Genomic DNA, 24,201 nt, shown 5'->3' with positions numbered 1-24,201 from the left:
TTCAACAAGTTTTCAGAATTGCATAATTTTAAACCGTATTGTAAACGGCATGTTGATCTTCATAATTTTAAAAGCCATTTATGCGATTGGATAAATATGATGAAAATTTTGTTGGTTTGTTGGTTCTATGATGTCGACTTTTAATAATGAAATGAAATCTTTGAGTTTTTACGTTCCTTTGGTTATGCCAGCTAGGTTAAAGGAGACGGTGATGATGAAAGATGAATGAAATGGTAAAACGACGAAGAAAGTTCGACTTCTAATAAAAACGTCTTAAGTTTAGAAGAAACTAGATACTAGATGCCTACTTGATAAGAAAAAAGACTTCTATGGACTTGAGCTTTTTAAACATATTTAGTGCTCATGTGTATGCAAGCTTTGTCTAGACTTAATTCTATATTTAAATGTGTTAGGGTAATACTCACAAAATATTAAACATTTTAATCTTCTGGTAGGTAAAGCAGTTCATTTAGGTGTCATTCTTTTATTATCTTGCTAAGCGGTTAGCGTACGCGCCTTTGGCGTGGGAGACCTGGGTTCGATTCCCGGCGGGAGTTCATGTGGTTCGGATTCCACGTTAATCAGTAGGTCCACGTCTCATATAGCCTCGCTGCTGAACGGGACGTTAAACTCAAAATCAACTCAACTCAACTCTTTTATTATCTTAGACTGTGTACAGATATATTGTTCTTCTATACAATTTCTATTTTCCATATCTGTATTAAACAGTGACTTTTAATGTATGAGTTTTTGCTTATTCACTTTGCCCCACTCTCATGATCCGCTTTGCCCTACCGGTGGGGCAAAGTGAATAAATTGCAGTAGTTCAGTAATTAAGCAATATCATTTATGTATATGCAATTCTCGTTATTATTGTATTGTTATTTGAAAATTTATTAATCATAAAATATTTCCTCAAAACTTTGGTTTCCTGGTCTTAATTTTAGTTGCCATTTGGGGCCCTTCAAGTTAAGTGATCCGCTTTGCCCTCCTTTCCTATAAATGATCACAAGCACAGATAAGTATTAAATAAACACTAATTTAGATTTATAAGTTTGAAATAATTAAATAAATAAAGTTATTAATGCAAAAGAATTTCAAATCAAATTATATTGCATCAATGTATTTTAGACATACTTTAAGATACAATACTAAATTGTAGTCTATTAAAGTAGGTTAATTAGAAATTTAGATGGAAACACCAGCAAAGCATATCCTTTCAAATCAAGGCAAAATCACTAAAATCTATGCACTTATGTTGAAGTTATCCGTTAATCCACTCATATTAAAGTCAGTTTACCTGCACTTGTTGAAAGGTCTCATAGTCTAGCTCGGAAGATTACCATTACATTCCAATGAATTTATATGGAATCAATGTGAAAATACACTTTTTTCAATCAAAAAAAGAAGAAGAATCAAAATTGGTTCACGAGTGTCGAAGTTATGCGCGAATATACCCACAACATATGAATAAATATAAAGTCTAAACGAGTCGAATTGAGTCTTTGAAGTTGGTTAAATAGAAAATGTTAGTGAACAATTTTCATTCACTTTTTTATGCTGAACAAATAAAGTCCTTACAGTTTTGTCGTCACTGGAAAATGTTATACGGGTAGACAAATAACTGAGGTCGTGTTCTTTAGGATGGTCATGTTGAATTTATGACGTCATTACAACCATGTGTCGCAAATTTGGACAAAACAGTCGATAGTACATAATTATCCTACTTTATTGCCAACTTATTCCCCTTAGTCAAAATCCTTCATTCAAAATCCCACGGATTAAGACATTACTATACACGCCCCTGCACTACGAGGGGCGTTCGCTAAGTTATGTACCTAGATAGGAAAGGAGAGGCGAAACATAATGTTGCCTGACACGCACACCAAGGCCATTGTGGGGAACCCTCCTGCGCAATTTAAGGTCAGTCGGAGCAACGCAGTAGCCATGAGCAAAGTGTTTGTGTTACGCCGCGTAGCGAATGTCTGCGTGACGCCTGAACAGAAGCAGTATCGCATGCAGCTGTCCCAAGACTTGTTTGACTTCTTTGAGGAGGAGCAGGAGAAACTCCTGAAGTGAAAACACCTGCGGAGACAACGTTTTTCGTTGGACAACGAGGTTCAACAGGCTATCATGAGAAAGACTATTTTTTCTCTGGGATTTTTCGTTGCCCACAAAGTGGCGACGGTGCATAGACCTCCATGGGGACTACATCGAAAAACAGTGATGATCAGGTGTGCCTATCTGCATTCCTTCCTCTATGTAGATAACTCGTTGGACGCCCGACGTACTACCAAAGGTCTGAGTTCGGATAATGATTCTAAGAGAAAGATACAATTTAGTGAAAGTTTATAAGTCAATCCCGAAAAACAAAACTCTCTAATCCCATAATCCTTTAAAAAGAATACAGTAAAAATTCCCCTCCAAGCCTCGAAGCATTTACATTACTCAGGTGAGAACGTCTGGATTCTTTCCGAGGCTCTGAAACTAGAAATATATCAACTGATAAACGTATATTTAAAATATACAAATGCAATTATCATAAAGTTTATTGAGTTTTAAACAAGTACTTTAACCTAACTTGATTTAAACTTACGCTGACAAGATATGAAACTAAACTATTAACTATAAATTCTTATTTAGGCATTGACATTGTTATTACTGCCTTTTAAAGATTCCTCATGTTTTATAGTACTTAGAAAAAGGGGGAAAAGTAACAAACTGGTTAGTGCACAGTAGAAGCCCATTGTGCTATGTTGTTTCTGCATTGGTAATTTCCACGCATATTGTTGTCCGTAATACGCCTTAATTACTGCAAAAATGGTGAATCATTCCTACATTTAATAATAATTATATAATATGACGTTCTTTATTAAACGAAGAAAAATCAGGTTATTTCAAATATTTCACTACAACTTTGAAAAACCATTGGATACACCCAGGCCCGTATTTAGGTATATATTTTACGCCCCTGAGCCCGAGAAAATTTTCCACCCTTAGATCCAAGAAAATATTGCGCCCTCTCCCTTATTTGTCCATGTTCAGTTATGTGTTGCTGTTGAAATACCACTTATTTGCATCGTCAAACTATCACAGAACACCAATAAGAAATTAAATCGTGGAACAAAGTCGATCAAGTATACACCTAAACAATACGGCCACATATTTATTGGGACGATCGCAACGAAGTGGGGCATCAGAGCCAAATGCATGCTGCCAGCCAATATGCAATAGCCTCAGATTCTCGTGGACAGCCTCTCTTTTCCGTATATTATACATCAATCTGTTATTTTTATATGTATACGTATGTTATTTTTAAATACTTTCCTTGAAAATTTATTTCAATGTCCGGGCCCCTGTGGCCCGTACGTAAATAAGGCCTTGGGTACACTGCAGATCTGCAACCCTACACTTCCTTGTCCCGCCGCGCTCGCTTAATATATTCGATAAACACAACATGGCGCCCTCAGCCAGAAATGCCACTCCTATGCTAGTCGGGTAATACATTTCCAAGTAATTCTGAATGTTTTTAAGCAGCAGTTAATTTAATTGAAACGTTAAATGTGTCTATTACGATCAAAATTAGATATAATGATACATTGAACACAGTTCAATTTCATGAAATCAGATACACAAGAAATAAAACTACTTATACAGGGTTTGTCCGGGAAGTAATAGGACTGATTTTATTCCGCCATGACTGTACTTCGGAGCGTGCGCGCACCGACTGGATCCGGTAGAGAGCGTTCCTAGCTAACGAAGGAGCGGCTAGTCAGTTGTCTCCGAGCACACGGAGAGTCAGGACAGGCTTTTTTGCGCGACGTGTTTCTGTGAGTGGTGCAAGCCGAAAATGCAGCGTTCGTTAGAGCAGAAGTACGCGATGAAATTCTGTGTTAATCTTGGTAAATCTGCGACAGAGACGTTTGATATGATCAAGCAGGCTTACCCAGATGATGCTTTAGCAAGAAGTGGTGTGTTTCGGTGGCACAAGGCCTTTTCGGAGGGCCGGGAAGAGGTTGCCGATGAAGACCGTGCTGGAAGACCTTCAACTTCGACAAACACCGACAATGTGACTCGTGTGCGCGAAGTTTTGAACTCAGACCGTCGACTAAGTATTCGTTTAATTGCCCAGATGTTAAATTTACCAAAAACTGTGGTTCATAAAATTGTGACGGAGCATTTGAACATGCGCAAGGTGTGCGCGAAGATTGTCCCAAAAATGCTCACTGACGACCAGAAATTGTGGCGAGTGGAATTGTGCCAAGAATATTTGAACATGTGTGAAAGTGATCCCCAATTTTTAAATAACGTAATCACAGGTGACGAATCATGGATCTTTGAGTATGATCCCGAAACAAAGAGGCAATCTTCCGAGTGGCACACGCCGGCGTCTCCTCGCCCAAAACAGGGAAGAATGAGCAAATCCAAAGTGAAAACGATGCTCATTGTCTTTTTTGACATCAAAGGCATCGTCCACCATGAATTTGTTCCTCCTGGACAAACCGTCAACACCAAGTTTTACGTGGAAGTGCTCAAGAGACTCAAACGAAGGGTCAATCGGGTCCGACCGGACATCGGAGCCGACTGGAAGCTGCACCACGACAACGCCCCGGCTCACACCGCCTTTCTTGTGAACAGCTACCTGACCAAGGCCGGCATCCCAACGCTTCCGCAGCCGCCCTACAGCCCAGATGTGCCCCCCGGACTTCCTTTTGTTTCCTCGCCTGAAACGCCCGATGAAAGGCAAGCATTTTGAGACGACAGAGGGGATCCAAGCAGCTTGCACCGCGGCTCTCAAGGCTATTCCAGAGAATGACTTCCGTGACGCCTTCAATGCTTGGAAATCGCGCTGGCAGTGCTGCATCGACGCAGAAGGAGCCTATTTTGAAAGTTTTTAAAGAATTGTAACGATTGGCTCAATATATTTTTTTTTAATCGGCTCAGTCCTATTACTTTCCGGACAAACCCTGTATCCAACAGAATCGTAAACTTCTTCCGAGAATTTCAAACAGGCGAAGTCGAAAAAGAGAAAGGCAGACGCAGAATTTTTGTAAGTAATGAAATTACTTCTGAAAGATTAAACAAAGAACAGGCTATCAAAAAGACCATAAATTTAACGTTTATTGCATACGTGATATCTATGGTATGTGTCTTCTCAACTTTTTTTGTTTAAATTCAATTTGAAACGTTACTAAAAGCAAGCAATACAATAAGAGTCCATTTTTAAAAATCTCAAACAAAGGAAGATCACAAAATCTTAACGTCATCCTTCGTCTTAACTTAGTTAAAAGGAAAGCTTTGATGCTTGTTTCCAAGGACAAGTTACGGTGTACCTGAAAATGTTTATTTTACTCTCTTTTGTTTCAATAAAAGAAAATATTAGCAATAAGTAATCCAATCCTATAAAAATATAAAGTGAGATCTTTATTTTTCACAAGATGTTATGACTAATAATTGAAAACAAGAAATATAATGGACATCAACTTCACTAAGCAGATTCTTGCTCTTTCTGAAAGTAATCAAAACATTGGAGGGTGTCCATTTTGTAAGTTCAAAGTATATGCTATCCTTTCACATTGAAATTTATAAATGCTAGTTAATTATATTATGTTTACATATTAAAGTTATGAATGTCTTCATAACAGCCGTTCAGTAAGAATTGTAGTGTTATTAGCATACGATTGAAAATGTGTTGATTAAACATTTATTCTAAGTGACTTACATGGAGTTTATGTATAAATACAAGCCCTATTTCTTTACATGTCAAAAAATGTGGTCGAAGTTATGTAACCGAGGACAAGGAACATACTGGAAGACGTTTATCCATCTCCTCAGGACTACTACTCAAATTATTGTTTAAAGGAATCAATGTCACAGGAGTGTATATTATGCTTTTATCGCTAATATAACTAATGGTCACGTTATGCCTTATGTATTTTTTTCTTTTCAAAATTGAATAATTATTTCATAATAAAATTTAAATCTATCTGGGATTTAATAAAAATAATTAGTTGTGTTTTGCAAAATAGCAATTTTAGTAACGACTATGATCTCAAACTAATTGAGTGTAGGAGACCATGGTGGCTGAATTGTAGATGACTCACCTCTGGCTCGTGGGGTCCCCTGGTTCGATCCCAGCTTCCGCCAGGTGGGTATTGTAGTAGATAAACATCGTGTGTGTGGTGTTTCTCTCGGTTCACCCTCTCCTCCAATTTCGTCATTCCGCCATTATTATACATCTCCTCATCATCGTTTCGTTTTGCCTCGGTGCATTATCGTGGAACGTTAGGCTCTAATAATAATAATAATAATAATAATAATAATAATAATAATAATAATAATAATAATAATAATAATAATAATAATAATAATAATTATTATTATTATTATTATTATTATTATTATTATTATTATTATTATTATTATTATTATTATTATTATTGATTGTAGTGTATGGTTGTGTACCAGTATATTCCAACCTTGTAAAGATTTTTTGACACTATACAAAGTTATATCTAATGTGAGAAATATTAATTTCCATATGCAACTGGATATCTGTTAATGAAGGCATGACTACTTAGTTGTATATGTGCTATATTTGCTCCTGATTCACAAATCCATCTACTCACTAGTTTTGAAACAGCCAAATTTTCATAGATTTTTTTTTAGGTATAGGAGAACAATATATTTCGGGTGCGTGTAAAAGTGAATCAAGCCCACTTTCGGTCATCATGTACAATTTTTTTTTCTCAGTGGGGATACTAGGTCGAAAAGGTCTAAAATCTCTTCAGGTCAGCCACCATTGTGAGAGAGGTTTTTCCTGGGTTGTTCTCAATCGCACTAGGCAATTGCAAGGATGGTATATAACTTAAAGATCCCAGGCCGCTCCGTACTTTCTCATTCATTTCTTCCTCCCCCACTTTTCCGGGTAGTGTGACTGCTGAGAGATGTCATTCCTAAGACGTAGTGGACTTAAAATGCCATAAATGCTTGTAACGCCCAGAAACATAATTCCTAATCCTAAAATTCACGCTCCTTGTAAGGAGTGTTTGTGATTTCCAAACTCTTCAATTCTGAAATACAATCTAAAAATTGTGTGAGTTTTCTACGATATTAATACTTTTCTCCCTGTTACATTGGCGAGAAGAAATTCGTGTTATTTTTCAACATTAATTTCTATTGTAACGGCAATGCTTATGGCTTCTTTAAAGCACAATTTGAATTCACTGTTTGCATTAGAACGCCAATAATTTTTACAATTAAAGTATCAATGAATATGCTGATATGTCTCCGTAAAACCAAAATTTGGATCTCTAATTTCTACCTTGTTATACGTTAACTATATAAGATCAAAAATTCCTCATAGCTAGTGATTATAGTAACAAAAAGTCAAATTTGACCTTATACAGACAGGAACAAAAGTTTTTTCCGTTTGTTAAAATTTATTTTGGGAATAACAGTGGTATGGCTGGAACGTACAGAAAAATACATTTTTTTAATTTACTGAAAACTGTACTCAAATATTCCTCTCATTCTTAAGTTATTTACGAAACTAATTTCATCAAAGGAAAGAAATTTCGTCGCTGACTGTACTATGCATAATAAGGTTTTGAATCTAATAGAAAAAAACGTACGTGAACATATTTTACTGGAAGTATGTTGGGAGTATATATTAGAAGTTGTAATGATTCACAATTAACTAGTCATTAACGTCAAAAGAAGTGAATAACATGATTTATTGTACTATATCTTAATTATTTTGTTTACAGTTTTAAAGTATTTCGGCGAGAGTTTCGACCCCTAGAACCCCCTATACTGTACGCTTATGTGTACAGTATACCTATAAAAATCAATTTTGTGGCCGCACAGCGTAGTCGCTAACACTTTTACCTTTGGTGCGAGCGGTCCCGGGTCCATTCCCGGTCGAAAAAGTGTAACCGCTTTTCAGGCCGGCCATCTTGAATGAGTTTTTTCCTGGGTTTCCCTCATTCACACAAGGCAAATATCGGGATGGTATCTAACATAATGGTCTCAGGCTGCTTTATTCCTTCCCTTTCATCGAATCTTGTGTACGCTGAGGAACGTCATCTCTCATATACGTGACGGGCTAAAGGGCCTTAGATGCCTAAGCCCAGAAACCTAATTCCTAGTCCCTAAAAATCAATTTTATTTTGATACACATTTTTAAAATACATACATATTTCATAAGAAATAAAATGTATTTAAAAATGCTAATAAGTATCCGAACTCTGCTTACAACTTATGAATCTTATCTAAGAATCAACTCCAGAAAAATTGACAAAAACTTTGGGTAAACTTTCTGAGTGAATAGAGAAAGATTCAAGAGAAATTCGATCTTAAAAGAAAAGTAATTAAGAAACAAAATTTCAAAAGAAAAAAAATGACCTCAAAGCCGAACAGAACAACAAAATGACATAAATATAGGCTTTTCAACTTGCCGTTCATCGTTCTTGTCGTATTCGATTTCAGCACTTTGTAGTAGTTGATCAGAATATTGCAGAGTTTTCACAAAATTTTAATATGTACTTTACTTGGTATTATTTTTGTCTCATATCGAGATGAGACATTTTCTCGATCTTGTCTCATGCCGTGCGCACCCCAAATACTGCAGGTGGGTCATCTCTAGTTTATAGTATTTAGGGTGCACACATCGTTCTGCTTTATATAATAGTAATGAAGTGTTCATAAGTTATGTAAACTGAGGTGGCAATGTAGCTGACGGTGTTCTGCTTTCTCTTTGCCCTGAGCGCAGCTTTCTCTTTTCTAACCTTTGTTGATGTGTTGTAAGAAAGAACGACATTTTTACTTTTATTTTGATGTCACGTGATATTTAACTGGAATGGATGCTGTCACGTAGAAATGGCAGAAAATTTCATTTTCACACACGTAATGTGTACTCTCCGTTAGAAAGACGTCCTTGTGAAAATGGTGGGAATATTTATTATTATGTATACTATTGTGTACTCTTCGTCAGAATGACGTCCTTATGAGAAAAATGGCATCTGTGAAAAAATAGAGGGGAAATATTTATTCATGCGGGACTTGTTCTAATTCGCTCGGCCAGCATGGCCTCGGCTTAAAAATCAGAATGACTTCGTTGTGATTTGTATTATTACGTATACATTTCATATTTGCTCGGCCAGCATGGCCGCGCTGAATTTACTGGCACGTACGTGTGGTGAATATAATGTATACTTGGAGTGAACGACTAGGAGAGCTGTGATGATACGTCTGCCTCTAATAGACTCATTCATAATACACTCCAGAAATAACATCACTTACAGTGTCGCCAACACCGCCAGAATTCCTGGCAATACATCATCGGATAAATTGTAATTGTGATTCAAGTTATATGGACCCTAAATATGTGATGCAAACCACTGGAACTCGAATTTCGATAAACCATTATTATGCGATGGTTGTAGACTTTGTATGTATCATGATTGTATGCATGTAGATCTGAAATCAGAAAATTCGTGCTTGGAGTATAATTACAACTCCTAGTGTTGAAGATAATATGTTTTGCGTGTATGCAATTACACATATTATCGGATTATTGACAAGAGAGAAAGTTTATGAAGCTTATTGGGAACTATTAAGTGATATGGATTGTCTCCCTGATTTACGGGAAGTTTTATTAAAAACAGAAAAAAATCGGGCATGCCGTTTTAAAACTGTATTTCAAAAGTGATGCTGGTGGTAGTTTTTCTTGTGTTTTTTATGTAATAAATAAAAGATTAATCTGGATTCTGCATTAATTACGATAAATGTATGCTTACGTAATAATCCGAGTAATTGTGATATGTGCAGGTTAAATTTTTTTCGTGATTGTTCCTCACAATACTGGAACATTTGCAGTGAATTATCTATTCATTGATAAAGCTCTTGTTGAATTATTTGGAGTGTTTAAACAAGAACACAGTGAAATCTTATTCATAAACTTTATGCGCAAAACTTGTGATCTAAAAATTACAGAATTTATTAAACAAATCATACCAGTTTTCATACAGTACAATGTCCAAGTGAAATTTCACCACGTGTGAATCAGTACATTATTGATATTCAAGTATTTAAAATGTCCGATAATGAATATATAATTCGTGTATTTTGTTTAACTTCATACGATGCAGTAAATTTCTAGTGCTTGGTAAAATCCAATAGAATGTAATTTATTATCATTAGGTTGTCAAAAAGAAATTGGCTGTTTAACTTTGAACTTACATGGATTATATTGAAATAATATAAATGGATATACTCTATCGCATACATAACCTTGTATATCAATTATGTGTAAAGAACGCAACCTTTAATTCTAAAGGTTCAGAGAAATCTCTTTGGACTAAGATAATATTTGCATTAAATAATGTTATTGATTTAAAAACAAAACATTGTCGTTCATTAAATGACATTAAACTTGTTTCAGCGTTCTCGAAAATTCCGCTCCTAAAAAGGGGAGAGGTGGCAATTTCCATAATTTTAATATTTCCTGTTCTATATACAGAAAATGTCCAATGTAAAAATTCGTTCTGAGAGTTGGAGGCCTGAAATTTCGTATATAAATTCAAAATTAAAATAAAAACATATTTTTTCTGCGTTTTCGAAAATTCAATCTCTAAAGGGCAAAGAGAAAATTTTCTCTAAAATTCGACTTGCTGATTCTTTATTCAGAAAATTTCCAATATGAGGATTTACTTAAGGTAAAGGTGGAAAACTCGGTATTTAAAACCTACATTAGAAACGAACGATCACGTATTTACTAATTTATTTTCTAAAGAGGAAAAAGTACTTCTACGATATTCAAATTTCTGCTTTGTACATTCATTGAATTTATTCTTGTGCAAAGAACGGGAACTTTCTACTATTTCTTAATATAAAGACAATGGCAGAGATTTTTGCTTTCTAGAAAATGATTGGTTTGTTCTGTTTTGTTAGACTAAGAGCCCTGAACGAAGATTCCTTACTCACACTGGCGTTGAGTTGTTCTTTAGGAATAAGAACAAAGAATGTGTTAAAATTATAAATAATAATAACAATAACAAAGGGATCAAGATTTAGATATCTCTACAGTTCCCGCTCCTGCGCAACTGGGCGGGATTAAATACAATGTTGCCAGTGTATAGTGGAATTGTTCAGAAACTTAACTAGAATAATCTGTTTCAGGACATAGCCATCAACACATTTTTGTGTCGTTGTTGACAAATAGTTTGCGTCTTTATTGTGATCTTTCCTTATCCTAGTAAGCTTAGAGTTTGATATAGCTTTAAATTATTTAAGTAATTTTATTTATTTTTTGTTTTTGTTTTTATTGCAGATGAACGTTTCAAAAATACTCAACAATGGTTTTGAAATCAATTTTAATTTTACTTTTCTCGTTTGTGGTAAGCATAGAAAATAAGAAACCATACAAATTGCCAACAAATCTTGTTCCTGAACGATATAAACTAAAAATTATTACATACTTCCATAATTCGACGTATGAAGGTGATGTTCAGATAACAGTGATGTGTGTGAAAGCTACAGACGTTATAATACTACACGCCGAGGACATGGAAATAAACGAAAATAGCCTTGAAATATTTGTAGATGGCATAATTGTCCCTATTAAAGCACACAGACATGACAAACAAAACAAAATTTATATTATTTCAGTAGATGAATTGCTAGAAACTAATACAAAATATGTCATACGTATGCAGTTTCGATCCTTGTTACCAACAGCGCCACCTGGCTATTACAAGACAAATTATGTTGATCCAGCATCTGGTGAAAAGAGGTAAGCACCTACTATTTATAAGAAAATTAGATGGTTTCCAAGTAGGCCCGTAGATAAGAGTGACCTGGGTTGAGCTGATCCTCCCTTCCTCCTTATGACCACCTACAGTTACTCTTGAAACTTTTATTTGTTTGCTTACATAAATGTGTGTTTAAAAACTAATCAGCCAAAAATGTAAGGTGAACTCAAGTTAGCCCTCGTAAAAGTTATCTCGCCCCATTCCCTTGTTTTAGTGTTCTGGGTACGGATTTGTTCAAACACTATGCCAGTTATGAGTGTTTGAAGGATAAAAGTTCGCTAATCAACAATATCACAATATTTTAATAAGAAGATGATTTTAATGATTTTACCTTAACAATTTAATGCATGGAAAAGCTGGTTCCTATACTTTGAGTTGTGTCAGTAACATTGTTGCTCCAGAAAAAAGTTGAAAGCAAATAATTTACATAAACAAACTGTTATTTGTGCATTGGTAAGTCAATGTCGCTTTAATACTTACATTTATTTTATACCAATTGATTCATGATTATTTTATTATCTTGTTATGAAGTAATCTGTGACGATTTCTGAATTATAAAAGAGGGAGGAGTAAATGCAAGTATAAAATTTAAAAAACTTTAGTGCAAACGCGCGCGCCTTTTGTGCATGGTAAAAATAATTTATGTGTATGCGCGTATTTCTTCATAATAACCGAAATTTTATTTTTCTAGATTTTGCTATTTTCTAGTTATTGGTATTTTATAACTATTTGTTTGGATTATAAATGTGATACTTACATACGCGCCTGTTGCTTCGCAGACCTGAATTCTTAGAAGATTTCAGACGCATATCAATTAAAAATTTAACCCAAGCATTATTTATTAATTCCATAAATGCATGCAAGAAAAAGTTGCGTAAATATAAAACAGGTGTTACTAAATTGAGAAATTGTAAAATGCATTATGATAGTCCTTTCAGGAAAAAGGTAATCGAGAATTAAAGATTATGACTGGACTAAAAAGAGGTACTAATGATAATGAAATTCAAGCACTTAGGATCAATATTGTAGGAAAATGCAGGAATAGAACATGCAAACAGCAGAATTAGGAGCGGTTGCATAAAATGAAGAGAAGCGGCAGAAGTATTATATGACCGTAGATACCAATACACCTTAAAGGAAAAGTTCACAGAACAGTAGTAAAAACCTGCCATATTATACGGAGCGGAATGTTGGACGGCGAAGAAGAGAGAGAGTAACAGAAGTTGAATGTTGCGGAGATAAAGATGCCTGAGGTAGATGTGTGGAGTGACGCGAAAGGACAAAATTAAGAATGAAGTGACCCGGGGAACAGTAAGGGTGAGACTCGTAGTAGAAAAACTGAAAAATAGTACACTGAGATGGTTTAGGATGTAAGAAGAAAACTTTTGGAATACGTAGCTCACCGAGTGAAGGCTATAGAACTGAATGGGAAGCGAGTACGAGGCCGGCCAAAGAAGAATTGGAGAGATTATATTAAGAACGATATTGTGCAAAATGAAACAGGTGGAGAACAGTGATCCGAAAAGCCAATTCCAGCTAACTGTAAAAAAGGGCTTAGAAGGAGATTAAGAAAATATTTTACTTTATGTTTCATAATAATTCATATATAGATGTCGAACTAACAGAAATAAATATTCGAAAATCAATTGCTTATTTCTGTGCAGGTCTCGAACTGCCGACTTCTCACCTTCAAGTGATAAGCACGGTCCATTCCTTTCTGTAGACTTTCGGAACAGTGTGCATCAGTTTAGTTTAGTGCGCGAATCGTCGAACAACTTCCTCCACTTCAGTGACTTAAATGTGTACCTACAACCCGTAAAATAAGATATCTGCATATAATTAACAGCTATACCCTGGTTTCTCGTATCCCTTCACAAAGTTGTACAGAACAAAAAAGAGAAAGAAACTTCAGTGTATACGCACGACTATAAGTCTGAGTCAACATACATTCCTATGCTTATGTTGTGCGTCCTTTTTGGCTTGTGCTAAGAGAGTACAAACAATGACACGAGCCAAACAAACAAACAAAAAGTTAAACCGAAAGTAACATCAAGCATTGTGATTTCACCTATTGCCGAACCTCTCATAGACAGCAATCAGAGGTGCACACTCTATATTAAAATAATTAAAGTTTTATAGTTCTGCAGACAAACTATACTACTCTCTGGATATCTACAAAGAAATATAGACAATTTCATTTTACTCTATGTAGATATAAACCCTCTCGCACCTAAATTTCTTCTGTCAAATGTTTTGGCATTACCATATAATGGGATACTATTACTAAATCTACAAAATATTTTATATATGAAAACTTCCGATCATGAAAACTAGAATTGAAGCCAAGCCTCTAGAGTTCCGAGTAATTGTGCTATGCTTCATAAGGCGTGCTTCCTTATATGAACAACAAAATCCTCTTGCTTTTGAACCAAGTTAGAGGGAGTAAGAACGAAAATCTACAGGATAACGATGATCTCAGAACCTTTAGTGCACTTTGTCACTGCTACAGCATCGAATATTCAACCTGTACCTTTTTTCGTTATGGCAAGAAGTTTCAAAATTGTCAATGTTTTCCTCTTTAATGTGGTATCTACGCTCGTATTCATTTGTATTCAATTAATTGTTTACAGTAATTGAAGTGATTTGGAGAATTTTATTATTTTCTTGTTTATCAGAATATGTGTTTATTACAGATTACTTGCTTTGACTGAGTTCCATCCAACTGGGGCCAAAAGAGCCTTTCCTTGCTTTGATGACCCAACATTAAAAGCCAGATTCCAAATAAGCCTTGGAGTTCGACCTCCATACCGAGGTCTATGCAACATGCCTGTGAAACAAACCTTACCTATGTAAGTAGGTTTATGTATATGAATTATTTATTCTCCTGTCTTCTACAGTTGAAGCATCTGTTTATTACTGATAAGTCAATAGATTCGTTTCATATTCATTATTAGATATTTCTATTACTGGAAAATTTTTCCAATAAAGGACGCGCTACAGTATTATTATTTATTGCGATTATGTTCTGTATTCATTATCGGCGATATCCATTACTGTATTTAGATTCCATACATTGTTCAATCAGTTTCATTGGTTATTGCCCGTATTTAGACATCGGATTTTTAAGCAAATACATATTTTGTTTGCTTTTATGCATATTTGTTAAACTTAGTAGGAGTTTCTAACAACAATAATACAGCTCGAATTTGAAATTTTATAGTGCATATAAATGCATATTTCGAAGGTTAAAGCATATTAAACCTTAATAGCATATTCAGCATATTAAGGAAAATTTTGTTTCAGATATATGCTTATTGCATGCAATAAATCCAATTTTAGATTGTATTTTCAATACATTCAATGGCTATGCAACAGCAGTGTTGGGTAAGTTATTTGTAAAAATGTAACGCGTTACAAGTTACTTTACTTTCTCTTAAAATGTAACGCGTTAGTAACGCGTTACTTGCCCCAAAAAAGTAACTGTTACTTTACTGCGAAAGTACGCGTTACTTTTAGGTCCGAAAGTTTAAATATGTGAAAAAATATTACTTCAGTTTCCCGTACTACTATTACTACCGCTATTATTATTATTATTATTATTATTATTATTATTATTATTATTATTAATAATAATAATAATAATAATAATAATAATAATAATAATAATAATAATAATAATAATAATGAATGTTCTGAATCGCTTTAAGTAAATGCAAGGACAAATTTTTACTTGATATATGAACATTTTCATATAATCTAACACTGATAAAATGCCATACTGCGTTACTCGTAGGGATAGGTACGAGCGAGCTCGAGCGAGTTTTCTTTGAAATTCGATTCGACTAGAAACAGACATCTTTGAGCTCGTTCTCGGGTCGAGCTAGAAAAATATCCTCCAACTCAAATAATTATATTACATAGACAATATATTTATTATCAATGACACTACTACTACTACAACTTATATTATTATTATTATTATTATTAATATAATAATAATAATAATAATAATAATAATAATAATAATAATAATAATAATAATAATAATAATAACACTGTATATAAACATGAAAGATAGGCGGTTTGTATTTGAATACTAAAAGACTAGTTGATTGACAACCTCGGTAGCCATGAAATCTAGGAGTCAAGGACATTGTTTGCGAGCTTCTGAATTTGGTTGAGGGTCTAGGTTGAGTATTTGGGCTCGAGCCAAACACTGTTAAAAGTTATAGGGTACTGGCCAAATATCTTCAAAACTGCTCGGCCCGGGTTTAGAATTGTCAACGACTCGAGCAGCTCGGCTCACAGCTTATTCACTATCGACTCGAACCGAGAAGTGAGCCGAGCCAACAGCTCACCCAACCCACTCGGCTAGAACCGAGCAGATGGGTCATCCCTACCAAGTCAGCTCGAGTCGATAGTTCACCCCAAGCAAGCCGGCTCGAACCATCTTCTCAGTTAAGCCGAGCCGAGTCGAGCTTGTTATAAAAAATCTCTTGTGATCTCGCTATCAAGACAAGACGAGATGCTAGCAGTGTCCCCTCTCGTGAACAACACTAAAAGTACTCTATATTACTGTTTAGCTTACATTTTTCATAGCTTTCGCTTTCCAGTGTAATCAGGGCATGATTTCACGACAAGATAAAACGAACGAGCTATTTATCAAACTCGACTGGACTCGAAACTCGACTTGAATTCGAGTCAAGTCGAGTTTTAGTTTGACTCGTGCACATCCCTATGCGTTAGAAAAAATGGTTGCTTATCCTTATTCTGCTAAACTAATTACTTAATAATAACAATGTTGTTATGTAAAATTAAAAATACTGAATATAGAGAAACATTACACTACAACTAATAAAATGAGAACACATGAACTGGGGGTGAATCAAAACTTGCCAGTAACTCTAAAATCGATACATGCTTTTTAAAGCTAGTTTCAAACTCTATAATCAACGGGACTCTAGGATAAGCAAACTGATCTGAAAGAACTCCAATATTACATACCATCAACAAACTATTTTCTAATAATAAAGTAGGCCTGCTCATCAGAACACAGTTTATTCATATTAACCCCTTACTATATCGCTAATTATGGCACCCTAGTAGTTGATAAATATTTCCCGCCGAGGCACTTCAAACACTTTACTTTTAAATTCTGTCCACCATCATTCTCAGCTCTTAAGAAAAAAATATTCTTTCAAATGTTCGAACAGTAAAATATTTTCGTTCTCCATCTTTATAAAAACAACACCAATCAAAGTAAAATAGACTACCGGTATCATTGCACGCCTAGTTCACTCACTGAATGTATTGATTTGAAGCTGTCAAAATCTACGACAAAATCTTCCAAGTGCTCGCAATCAGTACAGGTACAAAAACATCCTCATCTTCCAAAAACAGCAAGTGGCACTATGATCTTATTTGTTTCTCTGTGTGTCGGTCACTGTTAATTCACTTACAATAAAGAAACATTTGTTTCCGAAAAAAATACACATATATTGTAGTTACTCATCCGAAATGTAACGCGAAAAAAGTAACTCAGACTGGTACGTTACTTAAAATTTTTTAACGCGTTACAGGCCCGTAGCCAGCCCAAAAATTTAGGGGGGGGGCGGTAGAAGTTAGGGTGCCCGAGCTAATCATATTATACTTCATCACCATATTATAGTTCATTTGCAAGCCTACCGTGAAACTTTTAGAGGGCAGCCAAAGTTTATGGGGTCCCGCCCCCTAGCTTCCCCTTAGATACGGGCCTGACGCGCTACCGTTACAGTTACTTTGGGAAAAATGTAACGCGTTACTAGGAAACATTCCTTTAAAAGTAACGCGTTACTTGCGTTACCTTACTTCCCAAGACTGTGCAACAGAATGGCTTTTTGCATGGGAGTATGGAGGAATGTCTAGTTTATGAAGGACTAATATTGTTAGCAACCTATCAGCAGAACAAAGTCGCTTTCAATTCTCAAGACGTTAACAGAAATTCGATAATGATAAAGACTCATTGTAATATCATGTCAACATACGTTCAGAAACAAATATGAGGGGAATGCTGCTCAGTGAATGCTTAGTTCTGGTTGATGAAGTTCAGCATTAGCTCCAGTCAGTTTCTGGTAAATTCGGGCGCTCTGTGGAAAAGAAATTGGCAGTTGTTCTTGCCAGAAACTCCGACTATAAAACAATTGAAGCCATGGAAAAATACCTTCAAGGGTTATATTCCAATTTGCCAGAAAATATAAATATTAATCTTGCTTCTATCTATAAATGTTGTCTGGTAGTATCAGTTGATGTTGACAGGTCATTTTCTGACTACAAACGTCACAAACTGACACCAGAAAATGTAGAGAAGCATCTTGTGATATAATGGGAAATAATAAATCCTTAAAAATGAAAACTTATTTTTTTGTACATGGAAACATGTAGAAAAGTGAGGCTCATATTATTTCGTGTAAAGTAAATGCATCTAAAATGCAATTGTGAAGAACAACTAGAAATTGTGTTATCATATTACTGTATTCATTTTAATCTCACAATCTGTGTATATTTTTAAAAAAATCAGGATATAAAAACCGTAAATATCAGCATAATAATTCTGAAGAGAAGTTCCTGAAATAAAGAACACTTTCCGTATTATATTTCACATATAAAACTTTTGTTGCAACTTCGCTGCATATTTGAAAGTAATCTATTTTACTGTATTGTCAGTGCATATTTTAGCACATTTAACAGCATAGTTGTATGCATATTTCATGAGCGTTGAGTGCATAAAAATCTGATGTTTAACCCTAATGCACTGATTGAACTGTACTGTCGAACATGATAATGAATTACTAATTCATTAGAGGCTAATCTTGACTTTGTATCTTGTTTGTATAACCATGTGAAGTTCTAGCTAAGCAACCGCAACTGTCCTCTCTCAGCTTGATGAATAAGGAGTTACGCTTTAGAACAGTACCGCAAATGTCCATACTGCAAGCGTCGCTCTTCCATCAAGCTCAACTATAATCAATTTATCACTAGAATTTGTAAGTTAAATTAAAGTTGTATAATAGTCTTCATAGTGGGAAAATGTAAATTAATAAATAATATCACAGATTAAAATTTAAAAATTTAGGTATAAAGAAAAAATAATTGATCAAATAAAAATGTTAAAAAAGTAACCATCAAAGTTAAAATGAATTTAAAATGAATCCATTAAAATTAAAATTATATATAACAATTTTCACCATAATGCAAAGAGAATTGTTTTGAGTTGTAAAAATTAATTTATAATTTAATGGATAAAATTAACGATATAGGAAAATTAATCGATTGTGAAAAGTTACTATTTTCAAACAACAGCTATTATTAATAAAAAGTAGTAAAACAGAAAAATAATAAAAAGTTTGTACTTTTTAAATATTTTTCTGCGTCTATTAGTTCTACAAGAACCAAGATTTTAGAATATATGTAAACTTACAGAAATGGTCTTGTAGAATATCCATTTTACATGGTTTTTGAGAAAAAATAAGGATGATTATTCAATTATTATTAATTTTAAAATGATTTCAATTAAAATTTACTCCCTTAAATTTTAATTGATTAAATTAAAAATTAACTCCTTCGAAAGTTAATTGTTTAAATTTAAAATTTTAAAAATACTAATTAATTTATTCTTTCATTTTTAATGGATTAATTATAAGTCTGCAAGTGTTTGTGACAAGTCCACATAAATGCGGAAGATATTATCTAGAGATCATTTATTCTATATACGTTGTTAAAAATAGAGTCCGACCCAATGTTGTGTTAGCTTTAAATCCCAGTTATCTTAGTGTCTCAGACATCAATAAGCCATTGTACTTTTCTTATAACTATGCTTACTGGCAGATATTTGCTATTGAACTTAACACATTTCTTTATATACATCAGTTGTGATTATCTATACTAATAAATACAATTATATATGTGTTTGTCATAAGCGTTTCACATAAAAAAAGTCACCCAGAATTACTAAATTTTTTCGGGGTAAAACTTTCTGGTTGTTCCTAAGAATATCTTGCCAACATGCAACCAACAATACATAGATCTATTTGTTAGATAATTTACATAAAGGAGAGGATAAAAGCGTTGTTTTTCAATATTTAGTTATCTCACTCATTTCTTTACTTTCAGATATTATTTTGCATAAACTCCCCGTGCGAAGAACTGGCATTTCAGCTCATCATCATCATAGGTATTCTACCATTATTGACAAGTTACTTGCTGCAACTGGAAGCTTCCATGCTCCACGGTCTTCCACTAATCTCTTCATCTTCACGTTCGATTTTTCTGATTTGATTCCGTCCATCAATTTTTGCCTCTTTTCTGCCACCATACTCTCTACCACGTTCATTATGATACAATTCCTTCTTAACCAATATCCCAAGAGTTTTTCTTTCTCTTATCAATAATATCCAAGAAAAAGTTCTTTCTCTCCCATCAATTCTAACACCCTCTCATTCTTTTTCGGCTCGACCCAACTAAGTCTCTCTATTCTTATCAACATCCACATTTTGAAAGCCGTTTCAGCTAATACATAATAAACTTTGCATATATATATATATATATATATATATATATATATATATATATATATATATATATATATATATATATATATATATATATATATATATATAAAGTTAATGTAGTTTAAGTCATTTTTTGCATAAGTATGTAAAACTTAAATACCCTGACTATGAATCTATGAATATTTCATCCAGTATTTGCATTGGAAACAAACTTTGTTGATTCTTTACATATGACACATACTAAAAAGAGAGAGACAAAATTTGTTCTGTAGTGCTTATAACTTCAGAAAGAAAATTACTATGGTATACGATTTTAAAAAAAAAGTTTGAAGGAAATGAAAAAGTATATGAAATAATGAAACTTATAAATGATGATAGTTCTATTTGGAATATTCAAATTCTCATTATAGAAGGAGAACGTCTCAGGCCATGAGTAACGGTAAATCCTAATAGATAACATTCACTGCTTCGCTGCACGTAATACCTACTGACACCAATGATTGAGTCAAGTTATTTCGGGGGGGGCGGTGGCTCACTGGTAGGACGTTCACCTCCGGTGCTGGGGTCCCTGGTTCGATCCCAGCTCGCGCCGTGTGGAATTTGTGATGGACAAACACCATGCTCGTGGGTTTTCTCTAGGTTCTCCCGTTTCCGCCCACTTTCTTCATTCCACCATTTCATTCATTTATCTTCACCATCTCCTTTAGCCTAACCGGCATAAACGTGGGACGTAAAACTTAAAGATTTTTCAAGTTATTTCGACACTTCTATCAATCTCTCAATCTAACTGCAAGGATCTGAAACTTATGTTTCTGGTTTCAAACAATACGTCCACTAGATAAACAAATAATAGGCCGGCTTTATGTTTCACTTTATTTCCATGTAAATTAGTTTCCCCTCAATAACTTACTTACTCTAATCAATTTGTTCTTTAAGATTCTCCCTCAGAAACAAAGAAAAATTGCTATTTTCTCTTTCATTTCAATATTTATAAGTCAATGGCAAATATAACCATTGTAACTTCCACATGCAGCTCACAACTCTGGAACCCATTGGAAACAAATGAACAACAAATACTGGCGGAAATACGTCATGCTTAACTTGTCCATAGACGACGCAAGTCTGCAGACAATTAGGAGATTTAAAACTAGTATGACAATTTAATTGCAATTTAAAAACTGCATTATTTCAATTTAATTCTTTCAAAATAGGAGAAGACTGTAACCACATTTAGATGTGAGCACTACCATTTGTGATTTTCTATTCGTGACGGGGACAACTAGCCATCATGCTGACATTTCCATTATTCCCCCAATCAATCAATTGTGTCTTTCTATAATAGGTTTCGTATACGTCTCATATTTTACGGGATTGTACTTTCATTACGAGATTGTGTCCCGAGTTCTAACTATTTCCTCGGGACGCAAAATTGATCCGTAATTTCTAGATTTGTTTTCGACACTCTCATTTTTAAATTTAAAACATCTAATTACCAAAAATTCGATAGCTATCACCATAAAAAAAATGCCATACCAATTGTTAATTCTCTTATGTTGCGGGAATAATGCAAGTAACGGACATGGTAATAACTAAACAGACTTGATCTAGCACTGTTATTCTACGAATTGAAATTATTTCATGCGTCTTCAAAATCCTGAAGAAGATTTTTGATCTTACAAAACATCTAAGTACTAAATACTCCTTTGTTATACCACTTAATTGTGATGGAAAACTGTTTCGTATTGTTCAAACCAAAAATGAAGTATCTCCTATTTGCTTTCAAAATATTTGAACCACAATAATATAGGCTAATTAATTGTGACAATTGAATTGCAATAAAACTATTATTTAAACTTAATTGTTTGAAAATGGATAGTGATGATATGGAACATGAATGAGCTTTGCTGTTTGTTATCAAGATAAGGGCTGTAGTCATATTTAAATATGAGCATTATTATTTGTGTCACCACAAGGTATAATACTTGGTGGACAAACTTTATATAAACATAAACAATTAGAACTTTATAAAACATAAATAATTCAAATATAAGAAATTAAGGACAATTTTAACGTAAAATGTAGAGCGAACCGAAGCTTTGGAGGATGAAATAGTTATGAAAGAAATAATACTTTTGATTTTCCATCAGTTTGACTTACTTTTCTTTATAAATATCTTCCCCTCCAAAAAAAGAAACTACGTGATTCAATTTTGATTATTATTTAAAACTGGTAGAATATCTTCACTAACTTATATTTCATTGAGTATTGAAGGAACACTGCAAAAATAGAACTGCCAATTAATGAAAATCCTGTCAACTAAAATCATAGGACCTCAAAAATATTTGAGAGGTATATAAAATGTTCTTATCTTAATAAATATTTAAAATCCTACAAATATATAATTTAATGGTTTCACTTTTGTCCAATACATGAAAAACCAAGAATCATTAATCTCCATCGTATGTATAGCTATCAATAACATTTGGTGTTAAGTATCTATAGGCTTATATGTTTCTTTTTGGTTTGACAATTTTTTTGTAAAGTTTATTTCGCAGTTGTCTAAGATTATTATTATCATTATTGTTATGTAATCTAAAGGTATTATTTGTTCTATGAAAACGTACAAGATCATTTAAATTGAGACTGAAATGTTCCACTGTCATCCAAGATGTTAGCTTTTGGCTTTTAAAGACTGTTGTTCTCTTTTACTTTAGGCGAGGTAAACCAGGCTGGGTATGGGATCATTGTGAAGAGTCTGTACCCATGTCTACTTACTCAGTGGCATTCGTTGTCTCTGATTTTGTGAGCTTAAAAAGTGGTAACTGGAGAAGATCTTACGTTGGCAGGAGCTTCCGAATATGGTCACGAGATAGTGTGCTGACAAAAACTAAATTTGCTAACGATATTGGGCAGAAGATGATGGATTATTTTGAGAAGTTTTTGGAAATGAATTACCCATTACCTAAACAGGATATTGTAATTTTACCACATTTTGTTGAAAGTCAGTCAGAAAGCTGGGGACTTGCAATGTACAGGTAATGTTTATTTCAATGTTAAAATAATAGCAATAAATTATATATATTATATTTACACACTATTGTTATCATCACATGACTTGGCGCATCATTGCGCCACTTCTGCTATGGCATAATCATTCATGCTATGAATCATGATATCAGCTCGGAAATTAAATTCTCTCATATGGGTGAACATACCTCAAAATTTAATTAAAACACTCTAAATATAAAACAAATTAATAGTATTTCGGTTCTAAGCATAATTTTAAAAGAAGGGTATATTTACTAATCCTAAGAGTTGTAAATAAGTAAAGTATGTTTATGTAACGAAGAAACAAGAAAGGAATTGAATAAGCATTTGATTCTTACAAGGGACATCACCCAATTGTCCGGCTCCGATTTCAATGAAATTTTTGTTGCTGATAGAGGACATGTATTCATTACTTGTGATGACAGAAATTTTTGCCATGGTGCATGTTTTCTATTTTTTAATAATTTTTAAAGGTTGTGATGTGGTTAATAGAGATTACTGCAGAAGTCCCTTACTACCCTTTGTAAACGGAGTGTTAATGAAAGAACAACCATGTAGATACGTATAGGGTCTAAGGGGAAGTCGTATGGTACGTATGACCTTGACGGCAGCCATCTTGAAATCCGCCATTTTGAATTAAGGTCAAGTTTCTTAAATAAGAATAGGGTAATATGATACATAATTTCGGGCTAAAATTTAATCAGGAAGACAATGGTGAAGTTAGTTTTAAAATTGACTCATTTGCTGAAAGGTTACAGGCATATTAATTGTTTATACTTACCATGTGCGTAAGT

The 24,201-nt window shown here is 34.0% G+C and overlaps 1 protein-coding gene across 2 annotated transcripts in view; it reads left to right on the top strand.

Annotated features, from left to right (window-relative positions):
• The window catches only part of LOC145678581 (aminopeptidase N-like), a 151,818-nt gene that overhangs the window by 67,392 nt on the left and 60,225 nt on the right, over nucleotides 1-24,201 (top strand). For both annotated transcript variants that reach the window (XM_081748896.1, XM_081748897.1), the window contains exons 3-5: nucleotides 11,333-11,794; nucleotides 14,507-14,662; nucleotides 23,074-23,394. In XM_081748896.1, coding sequence (XP_081605022.1) covers nucleotides 11,358-11,794; nucleotides 14,507-14,662; nucleotides 23,074-23,394 — 914 coding nt within the window. In that variant the 5' untranslated portion in view covers nucleotides 11,333-11,357. The remainder of the gene's footprint in view (nucleotides 1-11,332; nucleotides 11,795-14,506; nucleotides 14,663-23,073; nucleotides 23,395-24,201) is intronic.

The sequence above is a fragment of the Thermobia domestica genome, chromosome 2 (assembly GCF_964235325.1).
Source record: "Thermobia domestica chromosome 2, izTheDome1.hap1.1, whole genome shotgun sequence".
NCBI lineage: Eukaryota > Metazoa > Arthropoda > Insecta > Zygentoma > Lepismatidae > Thermobia > Thermobia domestica.
Note: the sequence above shows the minus strand (reverse complement) of the source record. Positions and strands in the feature narration are given on the sequence as shown.